Below are 15194 nucleotides of genomic sequence, written 5' to 3'. Positions count from 1 at the left end.
TTGTAACGGGATACGAATGAATTTCTCGGCACATGTAACTTCGGCTTGATTACAGGATAACCGGTTCATTCCCACAACTACGTCAAAGCTACCAAGCTTAAAGGGAATTAGATCGATATTAAGAGAATGATCATCAAAAGTCAAGGTGCAATCGCGTATAATAGTATTGGCTTGGACGGATTTACCATTGGCTAGCTCGACGGTGTAAGGGAAGTCTAGTTTTGTCGGTTTCCATTTAACAAGGGGTTCAAAATCAAGAGATATAACAGCATATCAGGATTACACATAGATAGATTAGGGAAGTAAAAAAGGCATATCAACACTCCAAGTCCGCTAGTCTTCAAGATAGTTGTAATGGTCCAGCTCCCTTTGCTAGTGGCATCATCCTCGAGCTCATCGTCAAGAAATTTATTACTTCCTACCGAGTTATTGACTAACGGGGTTACAAATTCTCCGATTGGGCCTATTAGTTCTCCATGGGTGGGGAAGGAGTTCTCCTTTAATGGGCCCAACTAATTGGGTTGTAGGTGGAGATACTTGATGATGGAGGGTTCAAAGGTACATCTAAGTCTTCTAGAGCAATGTAGTCTTCGTCTAATAGTAGCAAGGGGATGTGGGAGTTTTGGAAGGGTTGGCGGAATCAAAAGACATGCTACAAAAGGGAAGTTAGTACATCTAATAGAACATAATTTCAACCTAAGGGACATTCTTAGACGTAGGTCGGTTACTAACTCTCTACGACCAAGGCTCTTATACCAATCTGTCACAGCCCCCGACCAAAGGCGAAAACGCCGGGGGGTGCATTGATTGAAATCATGCACATGGTATTAAATGTAAAAACTCTTAATAAAATAAACCAACACATTGTTTAAACAAATGTAATTCAAATAACAAACAAGACATAAAACTTGATTTATTTAAACTTCTAGGTCCGATACATACCTAAGTGATACTTCATGAATCTTCATAACTTAATTTCCTTCACCTGAAAAACATGCAAGAGTGTCAACTAAAAATAGTTGATGAGAACATAGGTTTTAAATTTAAAATAATATAAAAAATATGTTTTATGTTAATAACATTCCATATGTGTTGAGTTACTTGGATACTTTAATGATAACAACCAACCTCTGACACGATTAGCGAGTCGTCTAATCCACGATTAGACTATTATGTTTAATGTTTAATGATCATCGGATTTTGAACACATAAGCCTCTACCCGAGGCCTGCGTGGGTGGGTCGGGTCAATAGATCTATCATCATACTACCACGGACTTAACAAGTTAATGGATGTGCATGCGATTAAGTATATAATTGTAATGATCGCACATAATGAATATTATGAATAAAAGCTTGAATTAAATAGCATTTGCAAAACATAGAATAAATAAGTTGCATTTTTACACCCCAAAGTATAAAATGTTTAAAAGCATGTAAAAGGGGCTATGAACTCACCTTGCTTGATGGATGAACACAAACACGAGTAAGAGTTTGTTGAACCGGTCACGGAATGCCTTGGATTAAGTTTTGAATTTAAATTAGTTAGAGTGTCGCATACTAGAATGTTCTAAACCAATAGCATAACCTCCAGCAAGTTGATTCCCATGTAAGAGTCACGGGTGCAATGGGATTATGTATGCCACTCTTGCCTTCGACAGAACCGTTTTATTGTTAGATACATACATTCCCAGTTGATACTCTATTTGTATACTAACCCAAAATGTTTGAGAATGGTTTGATAAATAAGAAAGTATGAGGTTAAAAGTGTAATCATGTAGTTTTGGGTATTTATTGTAATATAGGAAAGTACATGTTTCAAAGTGTAAATATAATAATTTAGAATTTTTATTGACATTTATGAAAAAGTGTAAATATTATAGTTTTTGGTTATGATAACATTATGAGTTTTTATGAAGATCATAAGAATATTCATAGTTGTTCATGAAAAATTATACTTTGATCCAAGTAGAGGTGCACAAACCGGTTTTTTTTTAAAAACCGGTTCGGTTATTAACCGGACCGGTTTTTTTTTTGCCCGGAAAAAAACCGGTTCGGTTAATAACCGGACCGGTTAATAACCGGTTTTTTGCTGTCAAACCCTAACCGGTCTAACCGGTTAGGACCGGTTTAGAAACCGGTTAGAACCGGTTAATAAACCGGTTTTTTTATTAACCGGTTTTTTTTATTAACCGGTTTTTTTTTTTTTTTTTTTTTTAAATTTCGCGGTTTCAAATACGAATATTTGTTTTTTATATTTTGTACTTAATGAAGACCATTATTTTTTCACAGTATAAACAAACCGGTAACTACAAGGCAAAACGGTAACTACAAGGCAAAACGGACTGACCGAAGCCATTCTTTGCTTTCGTTGTTAGGGTTCTTTGCTTGGAAGATGAGTATGAGTGTGTGTTGGTGAATGTGTTTTCAACAAACCAAAGATTAAAAATACATAACTTTCATTTATAGTTTTTACATTAAAAATACAAACATTAAATCGTTATCGCATATTCGTAACTCAAAAATACAAACATTAAATCATTAACACTGAAGAAATCTCTGCCAAGAACTGTTGTTCATGATTTAACTCAAAAATACAAACATTAAATCGTGAACTAGCAGGTGCTCCTGTTGTTCCCAATCGCAGTTTGTTCATGATTTGCCTCCATGTTTGCTGTTTCTTTAACTAAATTAGAAAAATCCAAATCAACAAGTAAATAAGAGCACATATTAGGAAAAAGAATGCTTAGACACGATTACATGAACAACTTGCTGTTTCTTACTCATGATTTGCCTCCATGTTTGCTGTTTCTTTAACTAATTTTCTTCGCTACCCGATCCCGAGCTATTTCTTAGGTAATCGTCGTACGCGGCTTCTTCATCGGTCATTGGTTGAGTGTGTCCTTCATTGACCTCGTCTTCATACAAGCCCGCTTCATACTCCATTTCCCCCTCGAGTGAGCGTTGATGTTGTGCCCTATCTAAAGAGTCCAAGTAATCCTTGTAGCAAATCGACATCTCTATAGCTGGTGCAGTGAGTCGAGTCCTCCTAATCGATATAACCCTGCCAGAAACAGAAAAAGCAGACTCCGAAGCTACCGTGGAAGCTTGGACCGTTAGTAAATCTTTGACCATGGCGGCGAGGATCGGAAACTCATCCTCCTTACCTCTCCACCAAGCCAGCAAATCAAGACTTCTAAATTCATCCGGAGTCATGTGTTTCACAAAGTTGGTACCACCATACCTTCCAAGTTCACTGCTTGGGGTGTTTACCTTTTGACGTTTACCGGCGTCTTCCCAAATCATGTAGTACATCCCCATTTCAAGGTCGGTTTGGGATTGGGATTGGGCAACAGCTCTTAACGAGTCATGAATTTGGGAAGACGACCCGTATTTTGTAAGGTAGACATCATACATGTTTGACAAGGTGGTGTTGAAAGCATTCTTTAAAGTTTGGCTATAATAGGGGTTTTGATCGTCGTTTAACCCTAGCTCATCACAAATTTTTTCTATTAAAGCTTCAACACCACCAACATTGATGCAAGGGTTTAACGCAGCAGCACATGTCAAAACAGCGGGTAGTTCTTGAAAATATTTTCTAAATTTTTCTTTCATTTTTACACCCATATCAAAATAAGGTGCACCCCTACAATGAAGTTCACTCAACTTTGTGCACATGACAGCAATTTTTGGTAAAGCAATGGGGCTTGTTGGATAGTAAACCCCGGATAAACTAGTTGTGCAAGATTTAAAAATTTGAAGGACCTCCGTAACGATCTCAATCGTATGAGTCGGGCGAACCATGAGGTACCGACCACACATCCGTTGTTAAGTTTACACCAGTTTGTAAGTTTGAAAAGTATGAAATTAGTTCGGATTTAGCGTTTTTCCATGCTTTAAGACAATCTCTTCTAAAGGTCGAACGACTTACGTGTTGGTAGCGTGGTTGAACATAGTTTTGCATCATCTCCGTGAATTGAGGGTTGTCGAAGTGGTTGAAAGGAAGTGTTTGTTGAATCACAAAGTTTGAAAACTGTTGACGTACCGCTTCAACGTCGTACGTAAACACCGCTCCTTGATTCGTCATCTCCGGTTGCGAACTACTTCCCGATTCGTCCTTCAAGGCCTTGCAAAAGGGCCTTTGTACATGCGCTTTTAAAGTGGAGTTTGCATCTTTGCCATAAAACTTCAAACAATGTTTGCATCGAGCTTTTTGGCTACCGTTAGACATTTCGCATAGGTCGAAATGTTGCCAAACATCATGGTTTCGTTTCGTGGGGATGACCCGAACGACCGTTTCTCCCGTGTTCGAGGCACCCATGTTGACGGATGAAGCAGCACTTTGGGAGGCCATGATAATCGACTACGAAATAAGAGTGGTATACTCGAGTATGAAATAAACGACTACGAAATAAGAGCGTATGGAGTGGTAATGTGGTATAATTGAGCGTGAGATAACAAAATAATCGCGTATGAAATAAACGTTTAGAGCGTTTGGAGTTGTATAATCGAGTGTGATCTAACCAATACCCAACCTAAACTATATATAGATGTTTGTGGGGGTAAAATGGTAAAAAAAAAAAAAAAAACGGTCCAAAAACAAAAAAAACGGTCATATAGCCGTTTTAAACCGGTTTTTTTATAAACCGGTTAACCGGTTTTTCCATAACCGGTTAATAAAAAAACCGGTTTTTTTATAAACCGGTTAACCGGTTTTTCCATTAACCGGTTCGTTAACCGGTTTTGGATCTAGAACTTGTAACCGAAATACGAACCGGCGGTTTCTAAACCGGTCAAACCGGTTTTTAAAAAACCGGTTTTCGTAAAAACCGGTTTCCGGTTTAAACCGGTAAACCGGTTCCCCAACCGGTTTTTTTGGCCATCTCTAGATCCAAGATCCTGAGAAAATAATTGTGATTTCTTGGGAATAACATGATCATCATAATCTTTAAAGCAAAAGAGTACGGGTTTTATTAACAGTTTTATGATGATTATGGTGAGAGTATATGAACAACTATGAAGATTCAAAAGAAAACTCTAGAACATATGAACAAACAAGAAGAAATTCATAATAGAAAGCAAAAAATGTATAAGGAACATCAATGAAAGCAAAATAGTTATAAAGACTTACTTGTTTATGCTTAAAGAGAAAAGAAAGAATGAGATTTGGTGTGAAAAATAATAAGAATCAAAGGCTTAATTTATAGTGAAGGTTAGGAGGTTTGAATATGATTTAGATAGAGATAAAACTTGTTTAAAGATTTAGAGATAATTTAATATTAATAATGATAATGATAATAATTATAGAAAATAACAAAATGATAATGACATTTTGAATATCTCACGGCACATATTTTTTTCCAAAACTTTATTTCCAAATAAAATGAAAAGATAAGGTAATATTTGAGAAACAAGGTTAAGATAGAAGGTTCTAGAATGTGTTATCTTTTTAATCACATGATTAATTTAAATAATTAGGATAAAAATAATAATAACAAAATATTTCGTTACATGTTATAAAATATTAATCTAAGCATTCCGGTTCAACGTGTCATATTAACGATTAAGCATGGTTATGATGAAATGAGTATATGATCATATAATTACGCATACAAAGTTAATGTTATTCAATAAATAACATATAATTCAACACTAATAAATGTAGACGATGAAATAAATACGAGAACTTTATTGAATGAGTACAAAAGACTAAAGTTTATTAGCAAGAAAAATCCATAGATGTTACAGTTCATACATCCGTTTATAGGTTGTGTTCTTTGCTTCCGACACTCCCTTCTTCGCCTCTCTCTTGGTCGTTTTGTAAGTCTCCCTCAATTCCACTCGCTCCTCCTCATTTGTGCACCTCATAAGCTCTCTAAAACTTCCTTGTTTGTCCCGTATCTTGTCTTGTACAACCTCATTCCACCACCAAGACTCCTTATGCTCACATGACTTTCCTGTTGTGACCCCGAGAGTCTCCTTTGCTACTTGAATGATCTTTGTCACCATATCTTCCATATCTGAGTTGAGTCCCCATTTAGTCGATCTAATGTCTGCAACATGAGTTTATCTTTAAACAGTGGAAGATTTCCGTCCTTCAAATTTCCCCATCGAATTCTAGGTGTGCATTTCCTCGCTCGATCAGTCAGCTTATTTCTGAAGCCTATATCTGTCACCAGCAATCGATGTTGAGCCACAGCTGTCTTCCCAGGTATGACTTTGCAGTTCTTCCAGCAACGTCGGTCTCCTTGCCTCATCAAAAGATAGTCAATTTGTGTATTGCAAACAAATTAAAAGGTATTCAAACATATGCTTTTCAATTTGATATTTTTTAAGTTATCTTTCTTTTTATTAAATTAAATTATAAAGTACATAACAAAAAGGAAACACAAACCACAATTCTTAAACTTTGTAATTTAAAGTAGTACAACAGTATTTACGTCCAAAGTTGGTGTCCTAATTTCTTCAAACTTATAAGATTATCCTGCATGTTTAAGCCGGTTCATCCAAAAGCCATTTTTTTTTCTAAAAACAAAGCCAAAACCCGACCCTAATGATATTTGTCAGGTTAACTCATATAACCTGATTAATACTTGTTGACTCTATTTCACCCAACCTTGACAAAGCTTATTCGGATTTGGGTCAGGTCAGGTTTGCGTTGAGTTGGGTTCGAGCATTGGGACGCCCAACCACTTCAACGGTTGACTAGTTAGACCGGATAAATCATACTTAATTTTGGAATATATTTAAATATTGCATAAAATATTAATACATGTAAAATAAATCAAATCTATCTAATCTAATCTAACTACACTAATAAAAGAAAAAAATGAGGATGATGTGGCAATCTCACATTCATTCTTGGCTTATACTCTTTTCTTATTCATCCTACATATCCAGTGGTTATGGAGCAAAACCATATTGGCAAATGGGTTATAATTTCCTTTCTAATTCTCTAATCTTTCATCTCATTCATCATAACTATTCATTGGTCATGGGTCAAAATAATTTTGCCAAATGGATTATAATTTAATTTCTAATTCTCTAATTTCCCATCTTATTTATCCTACATATCCATGGGTCATGTGACAAAATAATTTTGAGAAATGAGTTATAATTTCTCTTCTAGTTCTTTAATCTCTCATATCATTATCATAGTTATCCACGGGTAATTGGTCAAACCAATTTTTGCAAATGTTGTATATAAAAAAAATCGAATTTGTAAATTTGAGATTATAGACTTTTATTGTTTATACTATATATTTTATCTTCTTTTTGTCTATAATTTTATTCATTCTTTCATATAATGATCTTTTTATCTTTATTATTTTACAAATCCCGTGTAATACATGGGTGCAAAAGCTAGTATATAATAATGCATTAAAATCTTTCACATCTCACATGTTACATTCAACAGCTATATGAGCTTTTGAAAACATTGTGCAAGAATAATTAAAAAAAACAAAAAAGAACCCGGGCACAAATCTAATTCCCGGTTCAACCGGCCGATCAGTTCCTATACTATATAATAAATAAAGATTTTCTCTTGCCACATGTCATTCTCTGTTGTATTCTTACTCTTTATTCCCGCCTCTCTCCTATTAATTATACATTAAACATACATATTTTTTAATTCATTTTGATTTCTATAATTGCTTTTGCAAAACGTATTTTATTAAAAAAAAGTTAGGTTTGTTTATTAAACATATTTATAAATTGAACATTTTTCATTATTTAACTATTCTAACATGATTTGTACTGCTCTTTAAACAAACAAAAACATGTACATATATATGAATCATTTTAGCTCTTAAAACTTACTCGGGTTCATTGTTAAAAACATGTGGATCTTAACTGAACCCGACCCAAATTTTTTTTCTTTGTAACTGTAATCTCTTTCTTTCTATCCATATATTGTTGATCAAAACCATATCGATTATCTTTTACTACACATTCTTCGACTAATCGGAAGCTTTCCACTTATGAAAGGTTCGTTTTGTTACGAGTGTACCAGTTGTTCTCATAGTACTATTCTAATTTAGTTGTTACCATATTTTATTGTATCATTTAATGTTCTATCGAAAAAAATATTTAGAGATTTATGATTTGTTTTTAAATTTGTGTATTATAGTTGCAATTTAACTTTTTTACTTATTTAATGTAATACTCAACTTTATTTATCATTCTTTTAAGTTGTTCAGCCCGTGTAGGACACGGGTACCTAACCTAGTGTCATATAAACACAGAAGTGAGTAATGACTAGAATGGAATGAAAGAGACAAAACATGTTTTATACATTTGTTAACCATTGATTTATTGAACTAATTATAATTGATGAAGTTATCCGGTTTCTATGACCGATTACACAACTAAGTGGTCTGGTTTTCAAAACATTTCTATAACTTTTTAAAAAATATGTCAATAGGGCACCGTGGCTGTTAGAGTCCGGTGTCTGGGATCTGTAAGGATTGTTCGTGCATTGACGAAGCCAGCATCCTTCACAGCTTTTTCCAAATCAAGCAAATAGTATTCGTCCAGAAATGGTTCTGTGCTCTTCATTAGCGTAAACAAAACAGGCGATAATTCCTACAAACATAACATATGCCGAATCACTAATATTTATGTTACATGATTTAAGTGTGTATTTTTTAGGGATGGACCATTGTAGTGTAAATATAGTGGTGTGTTTGCTTTCATTAATATTAACGAGGCTTGTAAATGAACCGAACCCGAGCTAAGCCCATAAAATATTTTGTCAACCTTGAGTTCGATTAGTGTATTTTTAACTAAATATTGAAGTGCTTAATTTATTTATTTATAGATATGATTATTAACATAATCTTTTTATTTATAGTTTTATATATGGGGGAAGTTTCATGAGAAACCATACGGTTAAACTCATTTAGGGTCATGGACATAGTCAAGCTTAGGATGTGAAGCTCGGGGTCCAGCTCATTTATTAAATGAGCTCCAATTTAGTGTCAAACTCGTTTAAGCTCATTTTAGCATTTTTCAAGCCAATCTTCACCCCTATTTTCAACCCGCTAATCCACCAACCCGTACCAACTTTTAAGCATATTGTTATTACATCGAAAGTATATACATGAAGGAGTTGTACCTGAAGTTTCTTAGACTTGGGCTGCAAACAACGCGTTAAAAACATTAAATTTTGATATGTTACAATAAAGCAGGAAAGATTAATAACAGGTTAGGGTAGTTACCGAGTTATCGGTTATAACAAACGTTCCACCGGGTCGAAGCAATCGAAACGATTCCTTTGCCAAATTTATTGTAGCTCTTGCTGGGCATTCATGAAGCTGCAAAGTGTCATAATTTTGTTGAAAACATAGTTGTATTCAAAAATCAAAACAGAGCATTCGTTTGGTATTGTAAGATATACGAGGTACCGTGAAACCACTGAATAACATTGGTATCGGTATTGGTATTATTATTGGAACTGGTACTTGTATTCGTTTTTATTGTTGACGTAAAATATGTGTTGATATCCTTTTGGGCGTATTAGGACTTTATTCTTTGGGTTTTAATTCTCGGTTACTATAACGAGTGTCGATACCGTAACGAACCAAACCGATACCGACCGGTTCCCAGCCACATCGGGGGAATCCCACTAATTTAGATTATTAATTTATTATTATACTAATAGTCTTAAGTGTATCTAATGCATTAGTTTTCTAGTCGAGCCAACTCGTTTAAAATTCGAGCCAATGTGAGCTTGCTCAAATATTTTAATTTAATTTTTATTTTCAATAATCTGAGCACAACCAATGAGCCCAATACCCAATGCTAAGTCTGTCACACCCCACTTTAGGGCCTAGGCGTGTGACCACAAGTTGGTACTTGTTTTGTAAATACATCAGAGTTGCGGGTTTTATATCAGCGGAAGTCTTTAGTAAAATATTATTATATTAAAAACTTATTAAAAACTCGGGTTTAATTACCCGTTTGATATTTCAAATACATTTCTTGGAAAACATAACTCTTTGTAATATTTTGCAATAAAATATTTGAGCCATCAGATAGCATCTAATGACTATAACTCCAATCTTCTATTTCCTCTTGCTTGTATGATCTAACCTTTCTTGTTTCCCTGTAACATGGGTGGGAAAAATACGTCAGCACAAAGCTGGTGAATAACGCTGACTCTAAAATATCTTTTCAATACCTTTGTGAAACCAACAATAATACCTTTGTGACTACTCATTAGGCACCCAACTAAATTGGGATCAAATTACCCTAAGTACCATGTACAATTAATTATATACACAATATCATTTCTCTGAACAGTCCCGTAGACCTTCAGAGGCATGTTGATGATATGCATGGCCTCGGGGAACTCCGAGTCACCATGTATGTTTGGATCCAGACAAATGTATACTCTTAATCAGAGTGTCCGTTTCTTATAATTGTACACAAAGTTTTAAGGATTCGTAAATCCTATGCAAACATTCTGACTCAATATAAAAGGTTTGGGACGTATTCACCTTGTCTGTTTATAATCAGTTTCTGTTACTGATTCCTGTTTTCTGTTCCCTTCTTCTTGTTTTGTTACCTCGGACCTATAGTACGAGAATAACATTTTTGTATAAATAACTAGATCAACGATTTAGACCTTTAGTCTATTTCGTATAGCTTTAACCTTGATAAAATCATTTGTTTATATAAAACATTTGGACCTTTAGTCCCTTTCTTTATTTACCATTTATATGTTACGTTTCTTCTTCAGGAAGAAACGTCTATACTGAGTTTCTTCTTCAAGAAGAAACATTGATTTCATAATTATAACTTCTTGTATTATATTTCTTAGTCATAAAGAAATACTATTTTGACTATAACATTTGCTCAAGAAAAGTTATATTATTCTTAATCGTTATCAAGGTTTGGCTATAACTTCGACTATGGTCTAAGCCGTTTATAATAAAATAATAATAACTTAGGCAAAACCCCTTACCTCGTACGGGTATTTGGAGTTAAATATTCCTAAGTTTATACAGGCAGCACTTCTACTCTATACGCACATTTATCAAGACGTTCTTGATCCACCTTCCTTGGCACGCAAATCGAGGCAATGTTTGGTCGTCAGGTTACGATGTATTGATTGTCGGGTCGGTGGCACGCAAAACGATGTTCGGCACGCAAACCGAGGTAGAGAGAGAAAGTTTTTTTTTAGAGAGAGTGGGAGGTGTGCATGAGAAATGCCGTGACCTGCCCTATTTATAGCCCATTTTGGATCCTATCGCGATACGCGATGGGTTCCATTCTCAACACCGTCGCGTATCGCGACGGGTACCTTTCTGCATGCCCGCCACGTGTCACGCCCTGCTGCCACGTGTCACCAGAGTGTGACACGTGTGGATGAGTCATCACTGCCCATCGCGATACGCGATGGCCGTCTTCTTGGACACATCGCGTAGCGCGATGGGTCCCTGAATATTATTTTTTCCACTTTAGTCCCTTGTCTTTGATAGCTTGTCATTTCTAGGCTAATTCTCGTTGTCCAAAAATACTAAGGCGGCTCGCGGCGATGCGAGCGTGCGAAGTGCGCCATCAAAGTGCCACAATGCGCCCAACGCCCTTCGCTGTCGCCATCAAGCGTCACATTGCGCCCAACGCCCTTCGCCGTCGCCGTCATCTTCGCCCGAGCCCGTGCGCGTAGCACCCTCCGCTAGGAGCACTTGGTGCATGATATTCATAAAAGAATATAACTATAGAAATTCTCTTCCTTATAAAGAGCTTCCATTTCTTTACCACTTTCCATGTGGGATGGATTCCGTCTTCCTTATTTATACCTTGGTGGAATGCTTCCACTTTCTTACATCTTCCAATGTGGGATGTAATTTCTTTTCATGTAAGTAAACTTTAACTTAGGAAATATTTTTATTTCCTTATTTTTCTTACACTTTCTTATTTAATATTTTCTCATGATTTGACTTGGTATTATTTTTGATCCCTCAACTTTCCTAAGTTGTCAAATTTGGATCAAAATTTGGGGATGTTACATCCTCCCCACCTTGGAATGGTTCTTTGGTCTAAGAGTGAATGGTTCTTGTTGTCCCTCGAGATTCGTTGGTCTAAGAGTGAATGGTTCTTGTTGTCCTCGTCCGAGCCCGAGCCCGTGCGCGTCGGGTGCTACGCACCCTCCGCTAGGACCACTTGGTGCATGATATTCATAAAAGAATATAACTATGGAAATTCTTTTCCTTATAAAGAGCTTCCATTTCTTTACCACTTTCCATGTGGGATGGATTCCATCTTCCTTATTTATACCTTGGTGGAATGCTTCCACTTTCTTACATCTTCCAATGTGAGATGGAATTTCTTTTCATGTAAGTAAACTTTAACTTAGGAAATATTTTTATTTCCTTATTTTTCTTACATTTTCTTATTTAATATTTTCTCATGATTTGACTTGGTATTATTTTTGATCCCTCAACTTTCCTAAGTTGTCAAATTTGTATCAAAATTTTGGGGATGTTACAAAGTCCAACCCACGAATTCCTTGATTAAGTTATTTAATTGTTATAGAAATCAAGCAAAAGCAGCCGAGCAGAGCTGACTAGAGTTCAAACTGAGTCGAGTTTGAGCTCAATTTTCAGCTCGATTATATGAATTCGAGCCGAGCCAGGCTGGCTGTTTTAAAATCCAAGGCGAGCTAACTCAGGTCAAACCGAGCTGAGTTTGAGCTGAACTACGAGTTTGAGCTCAGAGTTCATCTCAGTGGTTTGAAATCCGAGCAAAATTCAAGCTCAATTTTTAGCTTGGTGATATGACTTCAAGCTGAGCCGAGCTGGATCGTTTAACTTCCAGGCAGAGATTGAGCTAACCTTGGCTCGGCTCGTGAACACCCCAACCTAGGTTGAGTATTGTTTGATAATTTATATTATAATTAACTGAACGCAAAACGGGCCATACCACATAAGAGATTGAAACAATGTCAAATGATTGTGAGTCCAAGCCTGTACATTCACCATTTGCATGTATCCACTTGAATGAGTTCGATCTTTGTGGACTTGTTTTTTCTTTGTATTTAGCAACTGCTAGAAAGTATGGTGATAGATCCAGACCCTGTGTAACAAAATATCAAAAGTTTTACAAAATCATATCAGAAGCCAAATAGGAAATTTAAACAACAGCTGTTAGTTATAACCAATAACAGTGGTTAGCAACAATGACATAGCGCAAATACGTAATTTTAACTTCGAAATAACCCTAAAAAAAAGCAAATTTTCAAAGAGTAAAATAAGAACCAACATTCTTTCTCATTTTTCACGAAAAATGTTTAAAGCATTTATAGCAGATTGTGATTATGATTATGATTATCTGATCTTTTAGTCGTCAAAATAATAATTCTGGATGTAAGGTTTCAAACCAGTTGCAACAAAACTGGCTGTCTTAAGGGTAAACCAAATTACTTATCTATCATTTCTTTTGTTCTAATTTTAAATTTCTATTTTCTTCACAAAAATGTTCTATTTATGGATAATGTTTGAACTTGTTAATTTTGTACACTAAAATATAGAATATTCTCATAATTTCTGCTCAGATTTGTTAGACAAATGGTCTAAATTGTTCAAATGCTCAAACCCATTGCTCGATCGATGGTCAGATTTGTTCAATCAAATTTGAAAAACTCGGGTCAACTGCATAGGGCGTTGCACCGCGCATAAGGTCACATCAGATGTAACGCAGATCATGGAATCGCATCACGCGATGCGATCTCATCACCGAATCATGTGATGTGTGCATTTTAAAACCAAGACACACACACATAACATACAGTTATACAAAAGTCAAAACTGAAAAAAGAAAGAAATTGTTGGACATACTTACAGTGAGTTTAGCAGAAGGAAATTTATCAGCTAGAAACCTTGTACTAACACCTACAGAACATCCAATATCAAGAATGTCTTTGATTTTCAAGTTGCCCGAATATTGTTGATGATGTTGCTCAATAGCATTGAGCCAGGTTCCCCTAACTATATCATTTGCTTCCTCGAGTGAAGATGCGTCAGGTATAGCCCGTCTCACCATTGACATTGTTGCAGCCTCCGCTTCTGCAGCTGCCTAATATCATATATTTTAAACAATCTTATTTACATGTATGCAAAAGAATTTATATGTTGTAGAAGTTATAGATGAAAGGAAGAGTGTTTACCAGCCAAGAAAGATTGCCTTCATCATATGCATGAAATGGATTGAGATAATCTGTTTTAATACAACAACGATTAGATATAAAATTATACTTAATTTGGAAATATATATATATGAAATGCAAATCTCTATAGACATGAAGATGATTATAATGTATGATGAAGTGAATACAGTCAGGATATACAAGAGACGTATTCTGAACACTCTCCATTTCCTTATAAACATCTGATTCCAGAATCTCCTTGGTCATTTCTCGCCACGGCACGTTTGTTTTCTCAGCCGTACTGTTGAAACATATGTGCTTTAGCATAGCATTTGAATTGAATTGAATTGAATTGAAAGAAAAGACACCTGATTAGAACTTGTCTGGCGCCAAGCTTAAGCAGAGAATAAACCGGTTTGAAGGCAATGAAGGCACCGACGAGGCGAGAAAGCGGCGTCTGACCGGTCCAATTAGGTCGGTCAAGTTCACCTTCTTCGTACGACGCTAATCCACCGGTCATCCGTACCGTGAAGGCGGACCTTCTCCTTGTTTGTGACCTGCTGCTGCTGCTGCTGTAATGGTAATTGTTACCGTGTTTCGATGGAGGGAGTGTACACAACGCCATTGCTTTGTTTGACGGATATGAGTTTGTTTGGGTGGTTACCGGCGCCAGTTATCTAGTGTTTCAAATCTCCTTGTAATCTGCTTTCTCCACTTGAAACATGACACGTGTTGGTCCACGCTGTCACTGTTCATACCATATCATACCTGTGGCTGGAAATGAAAATGAAATCTCGGCTTTTACTTTTTGAGTTTTTGGAGTTTCAAAATGGGGATTTCTAGGGGCATTATTGGCCACTGTATATTGAACTTGTTTTTAAAGAAAAACCAAAAAATGTTCGGATTAGTCTATTTGGACAAAAAGACAAATACTTTTGGTTCTTTGAATTACATAAAATTGGAATTTTATAAATTTAGTTATGGACTTTTGCTTTAAAAAACTTTTATATATATATAATAAAAGATCTTAATACAAACAAAGAA

The 15194-nt window shown here is 35.7% G+C and overlaps 1 protein-coding gene across 1 annotated transcript; it reads right to left on the bottom strand.

The window, feature by feature from the left end:
* Window positions 1-8266: 8266 nt before the first annotated feature.
* On the bottom strand, window positions 8267-14699 carry LOC143587924 (uncharacterized). The gene is made up of 8 exons (XM_077069076.1): window positions 14519-14699; window positions 14339-14451; window positions 14172-14221; window positions 13847-14080; window positions 12929-13081; window positions 9220-9315; window positions 9117-9137; window positions 8267-8584 (listed from the first exon to the last, which is right to left on the bottom strand). The coding sequence occupies exons 1-8, from the start codon at window positions 14668-14670 to the stop codon at window positions 8417-8419; spliced, it is 987 nt and encodes a 328-aa protein (XP_076925191.1). The 5' UTR covers window positions 14671-14699; the 3' UTR covers window positions 8267-8416.
* Window positions 14700-15194: the final 495 nt, after the last annotated feature.

Source organism: Bidens hawaiensis, unplaced genomic scaffold (assembly GCF_021521415.1).
Source record: "Bidens hawaiensis isolate Kalapana, Puna unplaced genomic scaffold, B.hawaiensis_p1.1 tig00035923_1, whole genome shotgun sequence".
In the NCBI taxonomy this organism is placed as follows: domain Eukaryota; kingdom Viridiplantae; phylum Streptophyta; class Magnoliopsida; order Asterales; family Asteraceae; genus Bidens; species Bidens hawaiensis.
The sequence above is the reverse complement of the archived record's forward strand: the minus strand, read 5'-3'. Positions and strand labels throughout refer to the sequence as shown.